The following is a 25,852-nucleotide window of genomic DNA, read 5'->3' on the forward strand; positions in this document are numbered from 1 at the left end:
GTGTTGACCTGGATATCGCATTGTCTGCCAACTGCCAACTTTACCCAAGGAGTGGAAGATCGCCGCGATCCGACGTGCGACGGAAATACCTCCTGCCATTATCTCAACCTCACGAATACACCTTGCCCTCGTGTTCTTGGATTTAGTATCGACTACACGGTGTTTGAAATTGAACGAAAATGATTCGGGACGAACCACCAACATAGTGATACGGTAAGGGAATTTTCATCGATCCATTTTCTAACATACCCTTTCTTTCTTCACTGGTTTGTCATGAATTCCGCTGTCCATAGTTCTTTTGTTCCCACTCTTGTCTTAACGTGTGTGGCTGATATTTTCGTCAACTGTTTTACTGAGATAGAGTTCTCACAGGTTAAAGTTGAACACCATCTGTAGATAGATTATAGTACACGATATTTTATGCTTGCGACATTAGTATTGAGTTGTAGGCTCCTATATGTAGGCCTATTTATTTTTAGATATTTATTTATTTCATAGTTGTTTAAACTTGAACGCCACACTTACGAATTTTTCACCTTTACATTGATTGTCAGTTTTATGGGTGGAGAAAACAGGATCAATCATGTTGAGTGCTCATGGGGTAAATCAATGACTTTAGACAAGTTACTGACTAACTTTCTGACCGCTGCTGTGGCCTAATGGTTAGAACATCCACCTTGAAGTCAAGAGAATCGGGATCAAACCCAGGTCGCGTCATACCAAAGACTTAAAAAAACGGTACTTGTTATCTGCTACATGTACTAAGCGTGATGCTCAGAGCTGAGTGGTTGGAGCAAGGAAACAGGGCTGGTTGGTGTCGGTATTATGTGACTGGGTCGGGTACCATGTCTGATGTCTTCAGTGACGCCAGCACTTTGACAGCATGGACTCACCCTGTCACAAGAATTATATATGTACACAAACCTGATGACCCCTTGTCGTCATATATGACTGAAAAAGTGTGATCAGTATATTTACCCCCAAATCCAGAGAAATGAAAAATCAATTCTCTGGAAACCAGACCAAACCAAACTAAACAGACTAAAGAAGGCATGGCTGATGAGGTTGCCACTTTTATTATGCATTTATCTGACTAACTTTTGTTCATATATTTTTTTTTTTTTTTTTTTTTTTTTTTTTGTTCTTAGGTGGGTTGGGGGGGGGGGGGGTGCAGGGTTCGAAATTAGCACTGGTTTCGTGGTATGAGGCCAGTGAAATTCTGTAGGACCAGTAGATTTGGTAAAGTACTGGTCTGACAGGCCAACAGAAAATGAAACTTTTCATTCAAAATTCTTTGACCCGTTGAAACAAGGGTGTATAAATTCTCAAAAATTTGAAAGAAATCTTCAATATGACCACAAACGCGAACCTCTCAAGCATCAAAGACTCATGAAAGGCCATTGCTTCACTACAATGCCGAAATAATGTGACTTGAATGTGGCATCAGAATTTAAAATTTGCGTCCAATGAAAATGACAAACAATCTTCGTCATTTGCCTTTCCAAATGGATTCTGTACTGTCCTATGCAAAATCAGAACAACACAATTCTTTCAGTGTCAAGAATAGTAAACTTGTGAACAGACCAGTAGAACTACGCTGGTCCTAGTGTCAAGTTACACTGTCAGCTTAAATTCGAACTCTGGGGGGCATATGTAGTGATCACCACAATGGTTTAATGCTGCTCAAATACAGACATTACTTTAAACAAAAAGTGACACATACAATGTAGGGCTATAAGGTAATATAATATTCACATTCGAGGCCTCAGTGACCCAGGGGCAGTGGAGTGACGCAGGAGCCTTTAACCATGCATTGCGATTGCTGTGAGTTCAAGTCCAGCTCACATTAGCTTCCTCTCCGGCCTTTAATATGTGGGAAGGTTTGTCAGCAACCTGCAGATAGTCGTGTGCGTCCTGTGTGCTCTGCCCAGTTTTTCTCCCACCATAAAGCTGGCTGCTGTCGTATAAGTGAGATATTCTTGAGTACTGCGTAAAACACCAATCAAATAAATAAATATTCGTATTCGGCAGTTAGAAATACATGTACTGCATAGTACATGTACCTTTGCTCTGAAGAGATGTCCTACACTTTCTTTATTCTGCATGCTTAAACAATAGCTGATGGAAAGATGTTAATATAGAAATTTATTATTTCCTGGTGATGTGAACATTTTCCTTGTATTTACATTTTGTTGTAATTCAGACAGCAAATTAAACATTTTCCATATATGTAATTCCCATGTAAATATTCATCTGGTTTATCAATTTAAATAAATTGGATGTAGGATGAGGCCTCCCGCTTTTGTATATAATATTATTTTGTTATTTCTGTCATACTACATTTAAATCTTATCCATAATTTAGAGTAGACACCAAAAACCCCAAGCCTTCTAAGCTTGAAAGATGATTTTTGCCAGATCACCTCAGCTTTTTTTTTCACTCAAAATAGAACAGATTTCCTATGTGTATAATTAATTGTCATAACATAGTTAGAGATGTTTTTGACGTATTGATTTTCTCCTTACTCTGTGAAATGTGGATGCTGTAGAACTGATATCTGTCCTAGGTCTAGCTGTAGTTTGAAGAGGCATTTTTATCATACAGCAATATTATGTTCAAATTTGAAATTTAATCTGGGTATATGGGCTATGTTCACCTGTTCATTAAACAGTACAGCACAGTACAATCTATACAGCTACATGTATGTTCAAAATTTGTACGAACATTTGTTCTATACAAAATAACACATTCAATAAAAGAATAATTTCTTTTACATGTATGTGTTACTGTAGCAAAATAAAAAAATTCTAAAAAAATTGTCCTAAGATTAACTTTTGATGTTAACTACAAGGGCATTTTTATGAATACAGTCAGGGATATCAGTCTGGCTTGCATTTGAGAGATTAAAAGGCAAAGGATATGACAGATGTGGTAAAAAGTTCCTTTTCTATTACACACACATCCTTATTTGGGAAAAAGTACTTGTGACTTGTCTACTGTATTGTATTGAATATCACTGAAGGTGTCATGTTTTAGGCATGAAATCACCAGCACCAGATGTAGATTACTCAGTAATGTTGGTGTCCCATGACAGCTTGACCTACTAAAGTGGATGACTCTGTAAATCTTGGTTTTACTTCTGAGTATTTAAGTAGATTGCCACTTGGTGTACATGACATATGTATGACGCCCAAACAAGGCTGGCTCTCGTTCATGATATTGATACAGGATATAATGATAATGTCTGTAAAACATGAAAAGAAAAGTGTACATATTTGTTTATTTATTTATTGGATTGTTGTTTAACGCCAAACTCAAGAATGTACATGTATACATGGAAGTTACAATACTGGATAATTTTGTATATCCAATGAAATTTAAGCACTTTAATATTAATAAGTTATGTGAAAGCACTGATCTTTGTGTTAATTGAAACTCGTTAATTTACATGTAATAAGTTGCCTAAGTATATATATATGTGTAATGTGTGTAGAAGGGAATGTATATCTATTGTAATGTAATGATATTTTCTGTTCCTCATGGCTGGAATGTTGCCTAAGTATATGTATGTGTAATGTGTGTAGAAGGGAATGTATATCTATTGTAATGTAGTGATATTTTCTGTTCCCCATGGCTGGAATGTTGCCTAAGTATATATATATGTGTAATGTGTGTAGAAGGGAATGTATATCTATTGTAATGTAATGATATTTTCTGTTCCTCATGGCTGGAATGTTGCCTAAGTATATGTATGCGGTCGCTGTGAGTTCAAGTCCAGCTCATGCTGGCTTCCTCTCCGGCCGTAGGTGAGAAGGTCTGTCGGCAACCTGCGGATGGTCGTGGGTTTCCTGCGGGCTCTGCCCGGTGTCCACCCACCATAATGCTGGTCGCCGTCGTATAAATGAAATATTCTTGAGTACGGCGTAAAACACCAATCCAAAAAAAAAAAAAAAAAATCAGACATGTCAGAGTGATGACATCAACAAGAACTCGGATAATATCCAGCATAACTATTAATAATGTTTTAGATTTCAAATGTATTAGATTCCAATTATTGCATTGGAAAACAATATGTATTGAAGTGAATAATATATCATACTACAGACAGTTATTCATACATATACATCTAAAATGTATATTTACATGATATAAATTGATCTTTGTAATTGCCTGGGCTTAAGTTGAGGTTAACTTATAATTTTGTAAACTCTTGAAATGTGTGAATGGCCAAACATTTTGACCCCGGGCCTGTGGATATATACTGTACATGAATAATGTAGAATTTTGATTTATTGCCACTTGAGACTTTTAAAAATCTGCCCTGCCCCCCCCCCCCCCCCAAATTCAATACACATTTCAACATTCGTTTGCAACAATCCTGGTATGCAGCCCATGTGTGGCTTCATAACACATATGGTTGGACATGTTACATGTACATGTAAGGATCGCCACACTGTAGCACACTCTCGGTGTATATAGAAGAAAAGGTCAAACATTTTTCACAGCATGGGTCCCTTTTAAGGTATTCCAAAGGGCGTATCAGTAGTGTTATGATTTTTATTTTCACTGCAGGCTTGTTCGTGGGCCGGAACACACTCAGCCTGTGACGTTGGTGGCATTGATTTTGTTGTTCGGTGATCATGTTGTAAGGTGTGCCATGCTGTGCGAGACCCAGTAAGATTTATAGCTCTGACATCTGTCACTGTGTATGGTATCTACCGTAATCATTCTACTTTTGATTTGAAAATACCCCCCCCCCCCCCCCCCACAGCCCCCCCCCCCCCCCCCAATTTTTTTTTTCTTTTAACAGGGTAAAAAAAAATCTCATATCAGAAAAAATATGGTTATTCAGTTATGGAATTCTGTATTCTGACCAATGAAAGATGTAGAAATTGTAAAGAAATTTACATCTGACTGAGAGAAAAATTTTTAAAAAAAATCTGTAAAAAGCACATAAAAAAATTTATCAGTAGGACTGATATGGTGACTACTCTCAACAAATAATGGCCTGATGTGAAATGTGGTTTACATGTACATAGAAAACCTTTTGAAGAACCTTTTTAGATAAGACTCTGCTCCATTTGAAACCGCATATCCGGGTACTTTGCTCATACGAGTCAGCGGCAAGCAGAAGACAAGATGAATGATAACATGGGAAGGTACAGGGAAGTGAACAACACTAGACCATATTTAGAGAAGTACAGCTGATAATAACCAAAAAAGATGATAGTATGTAAGAAAAGTGTGCACAGAATTCTGTATGTAAATTCTAAACGTCAAGAAAACTTAGGTTTAGGACTTTTGAGGCCATAAAGCAGAGTTTTGTATTGAACCCCATGTTGTTTAGACAATGATTTCACCGCCATGTGCGAGCGAGTAAGCATGTTGGTGTGAGTAAAACAGCAAACGCCTGGATGTACATGGCTTCAGATAGGGTTTCTTCATTACCTACTGAGCTTAGAACTTTCAGCTGATCACCTGGGTATAAATGAAATAAGAATGTTCAAAGCATCCCAATTAAAATCTTTGACCAAAAATACAGGGATTGGGTATTAGACGTTAAAAGAAATTCCCGCCTGATTTGGATGGAATAGATTGCCTTTCTGTTTTTGACATCATTTTGATATTTGCACATAGATTGTCTTGGAACTGCGGCAGCACCTATAGACAGCTGTGTAATTGACATGTTGCCCTTGGGCATATATACAGTAAAACTTGCCAACACTGACATCTTGTCAATGCCGACCATGCTGGACTTGTTGGTAAGCTTTTATATCGATCCATTTACAACCCATGTTAATCTTTATTGTGGAAATGTCAGACTTAAGATGTTGATCTCATTCAGTCTTACTAGACTTTCTCAAAACCGGCACAGAACTTTTCAGTACAGTGTTGGACAAACTGCAGGTAGTGATATCCTAAGACCGAAGGAGTGTACCTTAACGAGTGTGAAGCAAATTCCCCAGGTGATAAACAATGGTTCAGAAATGCACTCAAGCATCTGTATATGCATATATGTTTTAGAGAAATTACATTGAAGACAAATGGAACTTAATTCAGCGTAGTTCAGTAGTTGTAAGTGACATCTGTACAACCTACATGACGAAATGGCTATTGTTGTTGTTGCAGATAGAACCTCCATAAACAGACATTTTGTCAAAGCTGACATATTCTCATGGTACCGAGCTTGGTCGGTTTACACAAGTTATAATGTATATATATTAAAAAGTGGGAAAAGCTAAATGCTAAATAGGCATATACATATAGGCTTATATACATGTATCTGTTCAACCAGCTGAGAGCATCCACACCTAATGTGAATGTACATGGCATGTGGGATTAATCAGAGGTATTGTTGTGAGAAATGGTCAGGTTAATTGGGGATTAATTACTAGGTGTCTATAGTCCCACCAGCTATAGTTGACCCAAATCTTCTGTTATCCTCTGACGCATGCGAGATATATCTGGAACCCTTCTTAAAAGCACATACATATTTATATATGTACATGTACATATACATGAGTTCAAATCCCTGAGCGTCGTGCCAAAGACTTTAGAAATGGTACATGTTGCTGCCTCACTTGGCGCTCAGCACTGAAAGGTAAAGGAAAGGAAACAGAACTGGTGTTAGTGTAATGTGACTGGATGAGGTGTCATGCCTGGTGTCTTCAGATGGATAGTTCAGTGGCAGCAGCACTTTGGCGGTATGGACTCGCCCTGTGACAAGAAGACACAGTATATTGGCATACACCTAATGACTCCTCGTTGTTGTTTGACAGAAAACAGTAGGATGCTAAACCCCCATGCTTATACACACATACATGTATATAGATGTATACATGTATGTCGTTAGTGATGCTTATAATTTACAACAGTATGTTTCTGCCTGTACCTTTAGCGTGTTTTATGGCTAACTCATGATCACAATAAGTCATGTACACCTACAGGTAGTAAACTGATATATGTACTATGTAAATGTATTAAAGGGTACATGAAAGGAAGGGTATCCTTTTACAGAAAATGAATACCTACAGGTAGTATACTGGTATATTGACTATGTAAATGTATTAAAGGGTACATGAAAGGAAGGGTATCCTTTTACAGAAAATGAATGCCTACAGGTAGTATACTGGTATATGTACTATGTAAATGTATTAAAGGGTACATGAAAGGAAGGGTATCCTTTTACAGAAAATGAATACCTACAGGTAGTATACGGGTATATGTACTATGTAAATGTATTAAAGGGTACATGAAAGGAAGGGTATCCTTTTACAGAAAATGAATACCTACAGATAGTATACTGGTATATGTACTATGTAAATGTATTAAAGGGCACATGAAAGAAAGGGTATCCTTTTACAGAAAATGAATGCCTACAGGTAGTATACTGGTATATGTACTATGTAAATGTATTAAAGGGCACATGAAAGAAAGGGTATCCTTTTACAGAAAATGAATGCCTACAGGTAGTATACTGGTATATTGACTGTGTAAATGTATTAAAGGGTACATGAAAAGGTACTATGAAAGGAAAGGTATCCTTTTACGGAAAATGAATAAAGATATTCCACATAAAAAAATATGAGAAAAAAATTTGTTTTTTGAGGCATACTTGTATTTTATATTTCCTAATAACCATAGAGTGCATTTTAGGACTATTTGGAAATGACATAATCAATTAATGAACAGGGATCTTCCCTGGCTCAGTTGGTTAGCGCGCTAGCACAGCGTAATGACTTAGGAGCCTCTCACCAATGTCGCCGTGAGTTCAAGTCCAGCTCATGCTGGCTACCTCTCCGTATGTGGGACGGTCTGACCGCAACAATTTTCCCACCATTATGCTGGTGGCTGTCGTATAAGTGAAATATTCTTTATTACGGAGTAAAACATGAATCAAATAAATTCATAAACATACTGGGAACGCAGAACCAACTTAGCGCCTTCAATTTAGGATACAAGTACCGGTACAGGTATCTTCCCAACAGAGTCATCACCATTAGCACCACCATGGCAGGATGGTTAATTTCCAGACTGACTGATGGGCCTTAGGAAAACTGTAGTTCAAAAGCATTTCTATGCCCCGAGAACAAAGTTCAGAAGCCTTTTTGTACTTTTATATGTTAAACCACATCCTAAATTCTATATTAAGAAGTAAAACCTAGCATTCAAAAAGGATACAAAGTCTATTCTGATTGGCTGGTATAAGACACAGGCATGTCAAGGCCATGTCAGAGCCAAAGCTGAATTTTAGGTACATGATAGATTTATTCAAGCATGACCACAGTAAGAGGGTTTAACCCAGGAAACCACTTATCTCCACTGTCAGCCTGTCATGCAATGTCGATTCTGTATCCCTTTAATTTGTATTGGTTTCTTCCATACAACATGGTGATCTGTCTACTGTAAACTTTAATACATACAAATGTATGTAAAATCCAGCTTTGCAACATTATTGTAACAAAAAAACTGTTAGAAGATTATGATATGATCATTATTAAAAGTACCGGTTTATGCAGACTTAATTTCATGTAATTGTGTATTATGTAAATTGTGCATACATGGTGCATGTAAATGTAGATTTTATACTTCCTTTTCTTATGTGCCTATATGAAGCTATACATGTACATTGATCATGTAATATGATACTTTTAGCTGCATGTTATGTGTTACTGTGGTACTGTCCATGTACTGGGGTATCTTCTAGCTGTCACTCAAGCCTAAAGTGGTTTGTCATGTTTGTTTGGAGAGTGTGTGGGATGCCCTGACCACCTGTGGTACTGTCTGTACATGTGTGGGCTGCTAATCTGGTACTCTGGTTTAATTGTTTATAGGGTTGATGTGGCCATTTGCAGTGGTCAGTGGGTGGTCCACTCAAGTGGTCACAAGTGTGGAGAAGGCTATAAAACTAAGTGAATATAAACCAATTAACACCAGGAAAAAAAATAATAATAAAGTGGTGAGTATGATTTGAGATGAAGATTGAGGACAACAAAAGTACTGTAAGGAAGTGTTTATGTATGTGTCAATTTACTACGCTAATTGTACTTTTATTTTGGGTAGAGGAAGAGGTTTGGGGCATTGGAGGGAAGTTTATTTCTGAGAGGAAATACTTCTGAAACAGACAATTCATACTGCAGTTCTTCAACCTTTCACGTTTGCAATGCGTTTATTCAAGTATATTCTGAAGGCATTCTGTGTAGACTGATAAAATTATTCCTTTTGTAAAGTCTTTTTGGTTTGTCTTCAAAATCAAATTAAAAATGAGCATTTTGGTGTTTCTTGTGCGAAATGGTTGAAGAATTACAATATGTAATGTATTTTGAGTGAAAGGCTTAGAACTTGATTATAGCGCTACAAAAGTAGTACATTATATATGTATGTGTATATATATATATATATATATATATATATATATATACACACACTTAAACACTGTACTGTACGTAGCTCCTTAGTCTAGTCTGTAACAAACAAGTTGGCATCAGACACGTGAGATGGCCAGCTAATGAATCTATAGATTCAATCAAGTGAGATAATGACTGAAGATCCTGTCCATCACGTTTTAGTGTAGTGTGCGTGACCGTGCCCAAATTTGGAACTAGATCAGGTTAGTCATTAACCCACATTTTGGATGATCATTGCCAAAGTCTACAATTCCTGTGTTCCACCTAAAATTTTGTCCATAACTAAACAGCTCATTTGACCTGATTCTGTTGATCTGAGAAAGGTGTTTTCAGGCTTGTTTGAATTTATTTATTTATTTGATTGGTGTTTTACACCGTCTTCAAGAATATTTCACTTATACAACGGTGGCCAGTATTATGGTTGGAGGAAACAGGGCATAGCCCGGGGGAAACCCACGACCACCCACAGGTTGTTCTGGGGCCTTCCCACGTACGGCAGGAGGGGAAGGCAGCATAAGCTGGACTTGAATTCACGGCGACCACTTGACGCTTAATGTAATACTTTATGACCTTCTTTAGCCTCCAAAAATGCAATTGTTTTTGGGAGGTCAAAATTTTAGCTGAATTACAGTATATGACCTTGTTGACTCTTGTTTATAAATAATTGTCCACTATAGAAATGTTGATGTCAAAGATATATGTTTTGAATTCAGCAGTACATATAATGTGCATGTACACATTGAGACTTGTCATAATCAATTCTACAGGGGTGAGTATAATTTTCTACATTCAGTCCATACCCTGGGTAGCTAAAGTGCCCTGAATGACATCCCTGTGAGTCCCAGTGGGCGTAAATTAAGCTCTGCTTGGCGCTTCATATCTCTTCCTATTAAAATCTATGGATTTTTCGATGGAGGTACACCACACTGGTTTTCACGAATAAATCTGGCTGATGTAGACAGCTCAGATGAACAGCAGGCAGGATTATTGATAATTTGTTTGCCAGATTGATTACCTACAAGCTTCATTTTGAAACAGAAAATTATTCGCACCTTTAAAAACTTTCTCCAAGACAAAATTGCAGTACTGGTGAGCTACTGCCACCATTTTCAAACAGTATTATAGTGCTACAAATTTGTAACATTGAGCGTACATCTACAGTTTGTAAATATTTATTACAAGACGAACACAATTGAAGTTTTTGAATGCCTTTAACAACAATACTTGACTCAGTTTAAAGGACAAGAATGCATTAGTAACAACTAAATGTATCTAGGAAATGAAAGTATTGGTGCATAAACTAAGAACGATGTTTACAACCCCAAGGAAATGAACATAACAAGGATTAAACACTCTCAGACATTGTGTCTAAGTTAAGTTACTCTTGGAAAATTGTTGGCGCAGTGCCCTTTAATGGAAGTTAGATATTGCTGACAAACTCTCCAGTGCTTAAGGTTAATAATCAAATGGAATGAACTCAAAATACTCAAAACAGGAAGCAGCGGAGTTAATTAAGCAAACTATCATGCTGAAGGTGAAAAATTGAGGCAATATGATTGGCCAAAAAAGATACCAGCTGATAAGACTGAGACCTAGTGTCAGCATATAATTTATGTCAAATACTGACTGACTTTATTGCTGACCAATGTGAAGATCCCTTTTTTGACAGCCTGCATGCAGACTGTACGATGTTGCAATGTACAGTGTACATGTATGCTTGTTTTGAGTAATATGTAGACGAAATACTCTACAGGTAGTTTCTCATTATCTTTCATGTGTTTTCATGGTTTTTACTTTACAAAATCTGTAATGTTGTCCTTCATGCATTTTCAGGGTTTTTACTTTACAAAATCTGTGATGTTGTCAATGCACCCAACAGGCATTTTTTGTCTACCATTAAATAATTCTCCAGAAAGTCACATACATTTATGCATAAAATGTTAAGTGTATAACCATGATGCAGTAACAATAAATAGTAGTTTTAACTAAAAGTGTTAACATGAGTGATTTCAAGATCTAAGTTCATAATGAAATTTTACAGTGTACGTGAAGTTTACAATAGAAGCTGGTGTTATAGTATTATTCATGTAACGTTTTATTTCTGAAAGGTTAAAAAAGACAAATGCACATTTTGTATAATACGGTTGAATTTGGCCTCTGAAACAAGAATTAAGGCATTCAGCAGCACACATGGACATTCTAGACATCATGGTCTTGGCAAGGAGAAGTGTTATAAAATCACCAAGACAATTTGAGAAATTTGGCAGGGATCATAAAGCCCTTTTTCTGCGTCTTGAGCTAGCGATGACATGGACAGATCGGTCTGAGATTCGCCCCAATCAATAAGCAGCAAATTAGGCCCGGGGAATGTGCCCTTGTTCATTTCTGGAACAACCAAATGGGCCTGTGATTAGATTTGGAGAGGGGAGGGTCAATGTTGTCTCTTCCGCCTCTGTTGTCTTCAGCCACCGTCTCGTCCCTTGCATTCCCCGGCATTAAACCAGCAAGCCTTACATGGACGTCATGGACATGTTTGCTTTCTCGCTTGTCAGCGAATTCCTGGAATATTTATGACTTGCCGGAACATTTGGCCCTCATGACCCACCATACATCCATTACCAGGAAGCTGTAGCTACAGTACATTGGTCTGTCACAGGCTTCCAGGAAATAGAATAATTGTAACAAATGGCTAGATCTCTCCCTAAACTGCTTCATTGCCTGTTTTCATACAGCATTGTCCGTGTTTGGGATTTAGGCATGTTGACATTTTTTTCTTCTTTGATGTGCAATGCGGCATATGAACAAACTGCTGTATTTTAGATCTGTCTTGCAGCTGTCATAATATACACGGAATATTATGATATAAATATGTTTATTTATCTGATTGGAGTTTTACGCTGTACTAAAGAATATTTCACTTATACCATGCATGTATACCATGCCAGCCAGCATCATGGTGGGAGGAAACCGGCCAGATCCCAGGGGATAGCCCAGGCCAATCGCAGGTTGATGGCAGACCTTCCCATGTACGACTGGAGAAGGGAAGCCAGCATACTGTTATAAAGCTGGACTTGAACTCACAGCAACTGCATTGATGAGAGGCTACTGGATTATTGTGCTGTGCTAGCAAGCTCATCACAGAGCCAGACAGGGATCCCCACCCCCGCCCCCCATCATATATGCACGTGTATCTGCAGGATATGTACATTTCATACCAACCTTTTCGCATGTTTGTATGATGTTTATTCTAGCATATTCGGAAGGCACTATTTTGTGTTGACGAATTGAATTATACTTTTTGTGAAGCTCTGAAACCCACCAATCTAGTCAATGTGGTTTTGTCTGTGATATCAAAAGTTGCTCTTTCATATGGTAAAAGTTGAAGAATTCTTGAATTTCTCTTTGTTTTCTGTCTGTGGGACGCTTCCTTATGATGATCTAATTGAAGAATCAGGGGTATAGATGTATATTATATGCAATGTGTTTGACTTTCTACATCTGACATGTACAGAACATGTGCCAGTTAATACCTAACATAATTATGTATAGGCCTATGTGTGTGTATGTGTCCCCAGGTCTAGTGAGCCGTTCCATTTTCCTGGTTATAAACTGTTCATAGACAGTTATGCATATTCAGGCACATTATGGCAAAACACAAGTGTTATATGCGAGTTAACATGTTCTGACTGTTTAACATGGTTAGGCCATCACTGCATCAACAACAAGAGTCGTCACAAAGTGTACATGTATTGTACAGTGTACAACATGTAAGTGTAATGTTTTCATGGACCTGGGATGCCTCCAAGACTGAAAATATTGTTAGCATGATATTTTACGTAAAGCTTTACATTTTTCAGTGGACACATTTGGCTTGTTAATGGCTGAGTCATCCACATTATAGGCCCACTTACAATTTTTTTTTTGCAAAGGCCTTTAAGGGCCTCAGAAAAGTGCATTTTTACCTATATTAAACTCTAGATTGTCACAGTGTTATTTTGGTGGCAGTTTTTGTCCTGTATCAGACATTTTAGGCCCAGCTGTCAATACTGTTTGGCTGAGGCCGGACATTATCCTTGTCCAGCTTCTCAGTATATCAGTCAAAACTTAACCTGTACTCTTTAAACTTTAAACATGCTGGGATAAAGAAATTGAATTATTGTGTTTAATTCTGTTTAGGTCAAATAATGTTTCAATATACCAAGAGATGTACATATCTAATATATATATATACATGTGGGTATTATTAGGAGGAAAGAACTACAGTAATTAGAAACATTTGGATTCATTCATACATGTGTTGCCTTTCTGATCCAGCTCAACCTCTTGATTCAGTTTTAATCCCCATTCTGCATTGTCAGTCCACTGTTTGCATTGACCAGTGTGTGTCGATATAAAGATGTACTTTTTACCTTTCAAGTCATTTATAATTGTCTCTCTGCGTTAAATTCTTGAATTCCTCCTTGTTTTCTGTTTCTGAGACACTTCCTCGTGATGACCTAAATACTCTTCCCCAGGACATCATCCTTCAGACGACCGGAGGTGTGAGCCACACAAAGGCTGTCTGTAGGAAAGCAGGGAGTCTCCCGCAGTGCTCCTAAACATTGCATTTTGCTGTGAAGATTCTGACGTCTTTCTCTGTTGTCACATTGGACTCGTACATGACATGTATTGTTCCAGTGAAAGGTCATTTGAGCCAGCATTTACAGGAAATGATGCGTATAGTCAGCTAGACTTGCAAATTGTATTCAATACATTTAATCAACTTCACCCTGATGTATGGGCATGTTATATTGTATTAAATACATTTAATCGACTTCACCCTGATGCATGGGCATATTATATTTTATTAAATGACCTTTAATTCCATACATGACAATTAAAGAAGCCCATTTTTCCTGATTCTGAGAGTTCTATTGATTTTAGAAAGGTGTTTTGAGGCTTGCTTGGAACATGGAATGATATTCTACTAGAAAATTTCAAAGTTTCAGCACCAAAAATAATAGTTTTTGACATTCGTTTGCCACTATAAGTGCACTTTCGTGGACAAAAGTTTAGTTCATTTAGGATATACTTAAAATGTCATATAAACCAAAATTTTGGTGAGCCTACTTTTTCTAACTATTAGGACAGATATTAGTGGTGTTGAAAGTAGAATATTACATTTCTTTACCAGCCTTTTTGAAATGTAAAGATATGAGTATGTCGTTCATTGGAAAATATTCCCGTATTCCTGTTACAATTATGTATATACTGGCTAAAATGAGCCGATCAGGTGTCCCAGAAATTAGAAGATATAGGGCACGTTAAAGTTTGTGCGGTTTCTTATCAGATTGCGCGATCAGATGCTGGCATGTCCATCTGTGTATAGCTTTACATGTGTACAACATAGATTCAAAACAATACCAGACATTGTAAGGTACATATATGTGGTTTTAAGAGTCTTGTATTGGTGAGTGTTGCTGACTGACTGATCCAGGTTACCTGTATATACTCAAAATATTCCATATTGTGATATACATGTATATGTATGTGGTTTTAAGAGTCGTGTATTGGTGAGTGTTCCTGACTGACTGATCCAGGTTACCTGTATGTACTCAAAATATTCCATATTGTGATATACATGTATATGTATGTGGTTTTAAGAGTCGTGTATTGGTGAGTGTTCCTAACTGACTGATCCAGGTTACCTGTATGTACTCAAAATATTCCATATTGTGCTATACATGTACATGTACAGTTTTTTCCATTATTATGTAGATCACATATTATATTAAAACTGCCTTGTGAGCCACATCATGAAAAAAAATTTGGTTGTCAAAGGCCACATGTATTGTTGAGCCAAAGTGCTTTTTCAGTTCAAGCTCGCATTACTGTTTAAAATTTAATTACCACATTCTCTTACCTGATTCAATGTTTATTCATAAGTAGTTTTGCACATATACATGATTAACATAATTGTTCTAATTATTAGGATGGATTTTAGTCGTGTTGAAAGTAAAATGTTACATTTCTGTAAGAGCCTTTTGGAAAAGTAAAAGATTTTAGTAAGTTCTTAATTAGATGGCCTAACCATGTGAGAGAAAAAGAAACTCAGTATTCCTGCTACAGTTACATATATATTTGCTAAAGTAAACAGATCAGATGTCCCAAAAATGAGGAGATATACATGTAGGGTAATACAAACGTACTTGGTACAACATATACTGTAGGGCAATCTCAGAAGGCTTTTAGAGGACAATTCCCAAGCCATCCCTCGATCTTCTCAAGATGTTTACAGCAATTAGCACATTTGTTGAAGACACTTAATTGGCTTCTACCATTATGTCATGTATAGTCTGTATATCCGCATGTTACATGTGGGAAAGTCTATCAGTAGAGTGCCAAAGGTCGATGGTTTATGCTGGGCTTTCTGGTTTCTCCATCCATAAAAGACTTAAACCACCATTGCATTACTGACAAATTGCTAACTACACGTACAGGTGTACATGTACATGAAATTAGAACTCTCTTAATTATAAGTTTGAAACACAGATAAGATGACCAATCCTGATATGACCTGGATGTAGTCACTGCTGCATTCTGCCATGACAGTGTTATCTTGCCCACGTTCTGATCTCCGTGGATGACCAATCCTGATATGACCTGGATGTAGTCACTGCTGCATTCTGCCATGACAGTTTTATCTTGTCCACGTTCCGATCCCCTTGTTGTCTGTCTTGTTGCACAGCAGCTGAAGCAGCATAGTGGAAGCTGTATTTAAACATGTGACCTGGTTGATATTCGTCATGTCCTTCACGTTGTGAGCTACATGCACATGCTACAAGCCATGCAGTTACAGCTCCGTCCTACATCTCATGTATACCATATGCCTACTTGATGTGCATAAATGGGTCTCTTTGGTTAATTGTTTGTTTCTCATAGCTTTGTTTGGGAAAACAGACCACTTAGTAAAGTTTGATAATTGTTAGTAATTAAATTATGTTCATTGAATAAAAGCCAAAAAAAAATCATGTAAACTTCAAGATAAATACATTCAGAAAGGGCAGTCCTGCATTTCACGTCCCTTCAGATGGACACAACATTCATGATAAGGGAGCAATTAGTTATCATTGGCCTTTAGATTTCTTCATTTTGCCTGTGTGTGTATACACATTTTTTGCTTCCATCTTCATTATATTGGAAAATTGGTTGATTTTTTTTTACAGTGAATCTTTATTACTTCCCAGTAGAGGCCTGGCTAGAGCACTAATCCAGGAGATGTCCACAGTGTTGGACTCCAGATGAGAAGAGGATCATCGACATAACTGGAATAACAAGTGGTTGTAGATGACTCCAGCAGAACATGCAGATACATGCAGACCATCAGTACATGTATGATGCTACAACAAGGCTTACGACTTACACCTGCCACTAGAACTTCTTGATGTGCTGTTTACCAAAGGAGGAAACCAATGTCCCTGCAACATCGCTGGATCTTGCTTGTAAAAGGTATGAAGTGAGGGACATATATTTAGTACATATGTGTATTTACAAGTGCATGAATGTGGAGTGAAGTCTTAGTGGGTATGCTGGGATTAGTCTGTCTGTCCGTCTCTCTGTAGTCATTGCTTGCATCTCCTCCCAAACTACAATGCCCATTTTGATAAAACTTACAAAATAACTTGCCTGTCATCTGAACTTGTGCATGCCTGTAAACGTTTATTGGCAATCAGGTAATTATTTTCATAGGCAATCAGGTAATTATTTTCATAGGCAATCAGGTAATTATTTTCATAGGCAAATAGGCAATCAGGTAATTATTTTCATAGGCAATCCGGTAATTATTTTCATAATTATGTCCATTTAAGATTTTGCATAATAGTGCTTTTTTCATGTTTTCTGATTTTGGCCATGGACCTCTTCCTAAAGTATTGAACCTGTTTCCATTTAGTTAGCTTTAATTACACTCGGGTAATTATTTTCATAATTAAAGCTTCAGGTATTTAGTGCAATAATGGATATTCATGTGCGCGGGTTTCAAACATGCTCTTTTGAATTGTGTGTATATAATTAATCCCTTGATGCATTCCATGGAATACACTCTGACGCCTGTGAAATGCACTGTGACACCTGTAGAATACACTCTGACACCTGTGGAATGCACTGTGACACCTGCAGAATACACTGTGTTACCTGCAGAATACACTGTGACGCCTGTGGAATACACTGACGCCTGTGGAATACACTGTGACACCTGCAGAATACACTGTGACACCTGCAGAATACACTGTGACACCTGCAGAATACACTGTGACACCTGCAGAATACACTGTGACACCTGCAGAATACACTGTGACACCTGCAGAATACACTGTGACACCTGCAGAATACACTGTGACACCTGCAGAATACACTGTGACACCTGTGGAATACACTGTGACACCTGCAGAATACACTGTGACACCTGCAGAATACACTGTGACACCTGCAGAATACACTGTGACACCTGTGGAATACACTGTGACACCTTTGGAATACACCGTGACACCAGAATACACTGTTACACCTGTGGAATACACTGTGACACCTGCGGAATACACTGTGACACCTGTGGAATACACTGTGACACCTGCAGAATACACTGTGACACCTGCAGAATACACTGTGTCACCTGTGGAATGTATCGTGACACCTGCAGAATACACTGTGACACCTGCAGAATACACTGTGACACCTGTAAGTTTGATATGACAATTAGTGGCACATACCCTGTACGTCACCACATACATGGAGGAATTGGGGAGATGAACCGCAACCTAGCCTTCCTTATCCAGCTTCTTAAGACATACAGTACATGTATACAGGCTTTCTGACTTTTTAGCTATGCAGTATCCCTCTATAAACAAACATGTGGATTTTGTAGAGTTATCTGCCCTTTGTGATACTTAGGGGTGCTCACATTTACATAGTGTGTCTTCTTCATAGTGTGTGCATAAGGCAGGCTAGGGGAGAGAGATCCATGTATCATTGGGATATGGGAGAAAGCCCGGTGTTGTTTACTGATCACTGTTTTTCACGTGGAGGCTTGTTTGTTCTCTGTTGTCTGTTAGTATACTTAGACGAGGGAAAGCACACACGGATAATAGTTTAATCCCACTGTTCAAAATGCCACGGTTAAACCCCAAGCACTCACTCACTCAAAATCCCAGGGGGCTATAACAGTGCTGTTTTTAAACATTGCTAAAGAGAATGTATCCTTTGAGGTGCAAATCTGATTGATTTAGTCCATTGCGAACCCACATAGGTATGAAATCAGGGATAGTTACATATATGAGATACATAGTAGAATGTATGCATATGTGTAGGCTAGTGTTTTTTAATTTCTGTGTGGGATAGTGCTGTATTTGTGTGGGATAGTGCTGTATTTGGGTGGGATAGTGCTAGTTGAGAATAGGTGTATCTGACCTTGGTTTGTTTTTTAAACAGGAGAGGCTATGTACATGTACCCTAGATCTCCACAAACTTCAATTACCACAGACAAAGTCCAAATTTGACATATTTGTTTTCTTATTTTAAAGAAAATAAATTTGTTCAGGCTGTCAATTAAAACTGATCCACTTGTATAAAAGGTGGTGGGTTCCCTCATCCCAGTCTTTGACCGGTCCTTTCTAGATTTCCTCACTCTTCTTGTTGATAACAGTAGGCAGTCACATATTGCTTACATGGACATCCATGGGGCCGTTTTCTGACATTTGTCTTACATTTGTCATACATCAATGTATGACTAGCAAATCTGTACATTGAAATGATTTAAAGCTTTTTTGCTTCAGTGGTTTGCTCCACGCATTCCAGTTTCCTCCACCCATGAAACTGAGTCGCCCTTGAATATGAGTGACAGAATCATAGAGTTTCATATTAAAAGACCAATTAGATAAATAAATGAACTGTTGTTTTTCCAGCACAATGCATATTACTGCTGTCTCTACAGTATGTGTATATAACACACTGCCAGGAGGCAAAGACAAGTCCCTCAGGTACTTCTGTCAAGGATGTGGGTGTGACTGGGGCTTCCAATATGTCTCCAATGGATACAAGCCCTGCCTCAGTGTCACGTGACTCAGGGACTGATGCTGTCAATCAAACTTCCACAGGATCTCCGGCGTCGATGACAGTTGACATACAGCCGACTCCGTCAGCTTCACTGTTAACAGACATTCCCAGTTTGCAAGCAGGGGAGACAACTCCCGTCCTCCCTAGTCCCAATAGTGCTGTGTTACCTCCCTTGTCTACAGTGCTGCAGTCCCCTAAACCCCTGCATAACACAGTTCACGAAAATTTCCAAGAAAGTATTAGCTCAATTTCGACTGACTCTGACTTTGTGCAAGGAGGCACAGAGCTCATATGGACTGATAATGTTGCCATAGTGACTACAAGTGTGTCCGAGTCCGTATTCTACTCAGATCTCATTCACATTCATGTAACATCATCATCTAATGTGGAATTATCCGCCACTACTGTTATGCCAACAGCGTCAATATCAGCCTCATCTTCACCATCGTCTTCAGCTACCATTCCATCCACAGAACCCAATGTTTCCAATGAAACATCATCTGGTTCTGTTACGTTATCAAGCACATCTTCAGTCACATCAAATTCATCCTCCTCCCCGACTTCATCACCTGTGGGCTCCAGCTCAAGGGACACAACCCCGGGAAAACCTGTGAACACAACGAAGCTCCCAACAAACAGCTCCAACACCCCAGGAGAAGGGGACCGACTCCACAAGGGGCAAGACGAGGGTGCCCTCAACACCCCAGCTATTATTGGGATAGGGTTTGGGGCAGCCGCTACAGCTCTTGTGGTTATAGGTGAGTTCATTATATCATTAATTGTTTTTATCAGATTTTAATGCCACATAGCAAGTGTAATGGAGGCATTTTCGTTTGTTCATGTCAGTTTGTTCATCTTTTCACGTGTGGCATAATCTTATGAGCAAAAACAGATTAAGCAAGGCTGTTCAAATTTGGTACCACTATTTTCATGGTTTTCCTTTTTTTTGATGAGCATACATATTTTTTCTTCACATTTTAACCAGTTAAATTACAGTTGTCCCTTGCAAAAATTTGCCCACAAAAAAAAAAATTATTTTTAGAGGCAAGTAAAGGTCAAACCACCTTTCTAAGTGTAGTAAAACCCTGACTCATACTGGAGCAAAATAAGTATCTTCTTTGTCGATGTAAAATTAGCTCAAATATGATAAATCATAGGCCAGTCAGACCATTTCTTGTTTAACTCTTCTAGCCTGACAAAAAATTCCAATTCGAAAAAAAACTGTGTATACACACTATACCCTATCACCTCCTGTTCCCCACCATAATGCAGGCTCCCATCGTAATGCTAACAAAATGTGTATGTACACAGTATACCCTATCACCTTCTGTTTCCTGCCACCATAATGCTGGCTCCCATCATAATTTTATTAAAATGTGTATACGTACGATAATCTATCACCTCCTGTTTCCTCCCACCATAATGCAGGCTCCCATCATAATGCTAGAAAAATGTGTACACACACTATACCCTATTACCTCCTGTTTCCCCCACCATAATGCTGGCTCTCATCGTAATGCTAACACAATGTGTACACACACTATACCCTATTACCTCCTGCTTCCCCCACCGTAATGCTGGCTTCCATCGTAATACTAACAAAATGTGTATACACACTATACTCTATGACCTTCTGTTTCCTCCCACCATAATGCTGGCTCCCATCGTAATGCTAACAAAATGTGTATACACACTATACCCTATCACCTTCTGTTTCCTCCCACCATAATGCTGGCTCCCATTGTAATGCTAACACAATATGTATACACACTATACCCTATCACCTCCTGTTTCCCCCACCGTAATGCTGGCTCCCATCATAATACTAACAAAATGTGTATACACACTATACCCTATCACCTGCTGTTTCCTCCCACCATAATGCTGGCTCCCATCATAATACTAACAAAATGTGTATACACACTATACCCTATCACCTCCTGTTTCCTCCCACCTTAATGCTGGCTCCCATCATAATACTAACAAAATGTGTATACAAACTATACCCTATCACCTGCTGTTCCCTCCCACCATAATGCTGGCTCCCATCGTAATGCTAACAAAATGTGTATACACACTATACCCTATCACCTGCTGTTTCCCCCACCATAATGCTGGCTCCCATCGTAATGCTAGCAAAATGTGTGTACACACTATACTGTATCACCTGCTGTTCCCTCCCACCATAATGCTGGCTCCCGTCGTAATGCTAACAAAATGTGTGTACACACTATACCCTATCACCTTCTGTTTCCTCCCACCATAATGCTGGCTCCCATTGTAATGCTAACACAATATGTATACACACTATACCCTATCACCTCCTGTTCCTCCCACCGTAATGCTGGCTCCCATCGTAATGCTAACACAATGTGTATACACACTATACCCTATCACCTCCTGTTTCCTCCCACCGTAATGCTGGCTCCCATCGTAATGCTAACACAATGTGTATACACACTATACCCTATCACTTCCTGTTTCCTCCCACCGTAATGCTGGCTTCCATCGTAATGCTAACAAAATGTGTATACACACTATACTGTATCACCTGCTGTTCCCTCCCACCATAATGCTGGCTCCCGTCGTAATGCTAGCAAAATGTGTATACACACTATACCCTATCACCTGCTGTTTCCCCCACTGTAATGCTGGCTTCCATCGTAATACTAACAAAATGTGTGTACACACTATACCCTATCACCTGCTGTTCCCTCCCACCATAATGCTGGCTTCCATCGTAATACTAACAAAATGTGTATACACACTATACCGTATCACCTGCTGTTTCCGCCCACCATAATGCTGGCTCCATCGTAATGCTAACAAAATGTGTATACACACTATACCCTATCACCTGCTGTTTCCTCCCACCATAATGCTGGCTTCCATCGTAATACTAACAAAATGTGTATACACACTATACCCTATCACCTGCTGTTCCCTCCCACCATAATGCTGGCTTCCATCGTAATACTAACAAAATGTGTATACACACTATACCCTATCACCTGCTGTTTTCCGCCCACCATATTGCTGGCTCCCCTCGTAATGCTAACAAAATGTGTGTACACACTATACCCTATCACCTGCTGTTCCCTCCCAGCATAATGCTGGCTTCCATCGTAATACTAACAAAATGTGTTTACACACTATACCCTATCACCTGCTGTTTCCTCCCACCATAATGCTGGCTTCCATCGTAATGCTAACAAAATGTGTATACACACTATACTGTATCACCTGCTGTTCCCTCCCAGCATAATGCTGGCTTCCATCGTAATACTAACAAAATGTGTGTACACACTATACCCTATCACCTGCTGTTTCCCCCCACCATAATGCTGGCTCCCATCATAATACTAACAAAATGTGTGTACACACTATACCCTATCACCTGCTGTTCCCTCCCACCATAATGCTGGCTTCCATCGTAATGCTAACAAAATGTGTATACACACTATACTGTATCACCTGCTGTTCCCTCCCAGCATAATGCTGGCTTCCATCGTAATACTAACAAAATGTGTATACACACTATACCCTATCACCTGCTGTTTCCTCCCACCATAATGCTGGCTCCCATCGTAATACTAACAAAATGTGTGTACACACTATACCCTATCACCTGCTGTTCCCTCCCACCATAATGCTGGCTTCCATCGTAATACTAACAAAATGTGTATACACACTATACCCTATCACCTGCTGTTTCCGCCCACCATAATGCTGGCTCCCCTCGTAATGCTAACAAAATGTGTGTACACACTATACCCTATCACCCTGCTGTTCCCTCCCAGCATAATGCTGGCTTCCATCGTAATACTAACAAAATGTGTGTACACACTATACCCTATCACCTGCTGTTTCCCCCACCATAATGCTGGCTCCCATCATAATACTAACAAAATGTGTATACACACTATACCTATCACCTGCTGTTTCCTCCCACCATAATGCTGGCTCCCATCATAATACTAACAAAATGTGTATACACACTATACCCTATCACCTCCTGTTTCCCCCACCGTAATGCTGGCTCCCATCATAATACTAACAAAATGTGTATACACACTATACCCTATCACCTGCTGTTTCCCCCACCATAATGCTGGCTCCCATCATAATACTAACAAAATGTGTATACACACTATACCCTATCACCTGCTGTTTCCTCCCACCATAATGCTGGCTCCCATCATAATACTAACAAAATGTGTATACACACTATACCCTATCACCTCCTGTTTCCTCCCACCGTAATGCTGGCTCCCATCATAATACTAACAAAATGTGTATACACACTATACCCTATCACCTGCTGTTTCCTCCCACCATAATGCTAACACAATGTGTATACACACTATACCCTATCACCTCCTGTTTCCTCCCACCGTAATGCTGGCTCCCATCGTAATGCTAACACAATGTGTATACACACTATACCCTATCACTTCCTGTTTCCTCCCACCGTAATGCTGGCTTCCATCGTAATGCTAACAAAATGTGTATACACACTATACTGTATCACCTGCTGTTCCCTCCCACCATAATGCTGGCTCCCGTCGTAATGCTAGCAAAATGTGTATACACACTATACCCTATCACCTGCTGTTTCCCCCACTGTAATGCTGGCTTCCATTGTAATACTAACAAAATGTGTGTACACACTATACCCTATCACCTGCTGTTCCCTCCCACCATAATGCTGGCTTCCATCGTAATACTAACAAAATGTGTATGCACACTATACCGTATCACCTGCTGTTTCCGCCCACCATAATGCTGGCTCCCATCGTAATGCTAACAAAATGTGTATACACACTATACCCTATCACCTGCTGTTCCCTCCCAGCATAATGCTGGCTTCCATCGTAATACTAACAAAATGTGTGTACACACTATACCCTATCACATGCTGTTCCCGCCCACCAATAATGCTGGCTTCCATCGTAATACTAACAAAATGTGTGTACACACTATACCCTATCACCTCCTGTTTCCCCCACCGTAATGCTGGCTTCCATCGTAATACTAACACAATGTGTATACACCACTATACTCTATCACCTGCTGTTTCAGGTTTGATCTTACTGCTGCTCAAGAGGAAGGCTTATCGAGGGAACAAGCACAATTCCTCCAACTTCTGGGATGATAATGTTACACTGAGCTACATCAATTCACATGCGGAATTCCCAAAGGTATAAATGTATGAATTGTTACAGAGGCTCCTAAAAATGCGTACATGCAACCATTATACTCTGATGCCACAGCTTTAGAAGGTCAGTCGGCTAAGCATAATAGTGTTGAACTCTATGTACTGTAAATCGTCAACCTTTTGGACCTCTAAAGCATTTTTTTTCGATGTAATTTCTTCACGCAATCATCATGAAAATGACACTTAAAGTGAATTGTTTGTGTCACTATAGATACAAACTTCACAGAACTGTGCAAATTATTTCTCTACACAACATAGTTCTCTCAGAATGATCCCAAATAGTGATCAGAGAGCTGATGTAAAAGGTTGATGAACTAGAGTACTGGTATATGTCAGATGAGTGACTATCAAACGCTGTCCAGGAAAATGGTTTGATTTACTTTTGGAATTATTTTAACCAATGGGTTTGAAACTTTGGATTCTGCAGTGGCGCTCTCTGGCCATATACTAACTAGTAGCATGACATGACGTTTTTGCCACTTTACACACACACATACTGTTACGCTTCTGTGTTCACGGCCGTAAGTGAGAAGGCCTTGCAGCAACCTGCAGATGGTCGTGGGGCTCTGCCCGGTTTCCGCCCACCATAATGCTGGCCACCGTCGTATAAGTGAAATATTCTTGAGTACAGCGTAAAACACCAATCAAATAAATAAATAAATAAATAAATTCTACATTCAAAACATGCACATGTACTGCTATGAATGCATTTGTAACATCAACCTTGAAATAAATCTTTGCCCTCTTAACAGGACTATGATGCAGAAATGATGTCACTGGATGATGATTCCTTCCTGAACAGCTTAGACAGTATGACGTTTGCAAATCTCTGGGCAGCCGATACGGCCAAACATACAAACTTTTGACCTTGACTTTCAAAAGTGTGTTTCTGTTATGTCAAGGTCATGTCATTGTCCAAGGTCAACGCTGCTGGCCATGTGTGGATCTGCATGAGCTGTTTTGTTAAACAAAACTTTTTGAATGCAAAGATTATGCAAAGTTTAAATGATGGTATTAAAGGTAAGATTGTCATGCCTTTATTTAAATTAACCTTTTGGTTCCCTAATACAAAAGCGCAATATAGAATTATTCATTGCATGAAATGTCAAGGCTATGTTATCATCAACAAATATCTCAA

At 38.9% G+C, this 25,852-nt stretch overlaps 1 protein-coding gene across 2 annotated transcripts; it reads left to right on the forward strand.

The window, feature by feature from the left end:
• Nucleotides 1-25,852, forward strand: LOC135464122 (uncharacterized). Of its 2 annotated transcripts, none has more exons than XM_064741615.1 (5): nucleotides 1-213; nucleotides 16,613-16,895; nucleotides 19,346-20,254; nucleotides 24,579-24,697; nucleotides 25,467-25,852. In XM_064741615.1, exons 2-5 carry the CDS (start codon nucleotides 16,859-16,861, stop codon nucleotides 25,578-25,580), a joined length of 1,179 nt encoding a protein of 392 aa, XP_064597685.1. In that variant the 5' UTR covers nucleotides 1-213; nucleotides 16,613-16,858; the 3' UTR covers nucleotides 25,581-25,852. The 2 variants fall into 2 exon arrangements, with proteins under 2 accessions (XP_064597685.1, XP_064597686.1); XM_064741616.1 differs by having other exon boundaries at nucleotides 16,637-16,895.

The sequence above is a fragment of the Liolophura sinensis genome, chromosome 3 (genome assembly GCF_032854445.1).
Source record: "Liolophura sinensis isolate JHLJ2023 chromosome 3, CUHK_Ljap_v2, whole genome shotgun sequence".
NCBI classification, from domain to species: Eukaryota; Metazoa; Mollusca; class Polyplacophora; order Chitonida; family Chitonidae; genus Liolophura; species Liolophura sinensis.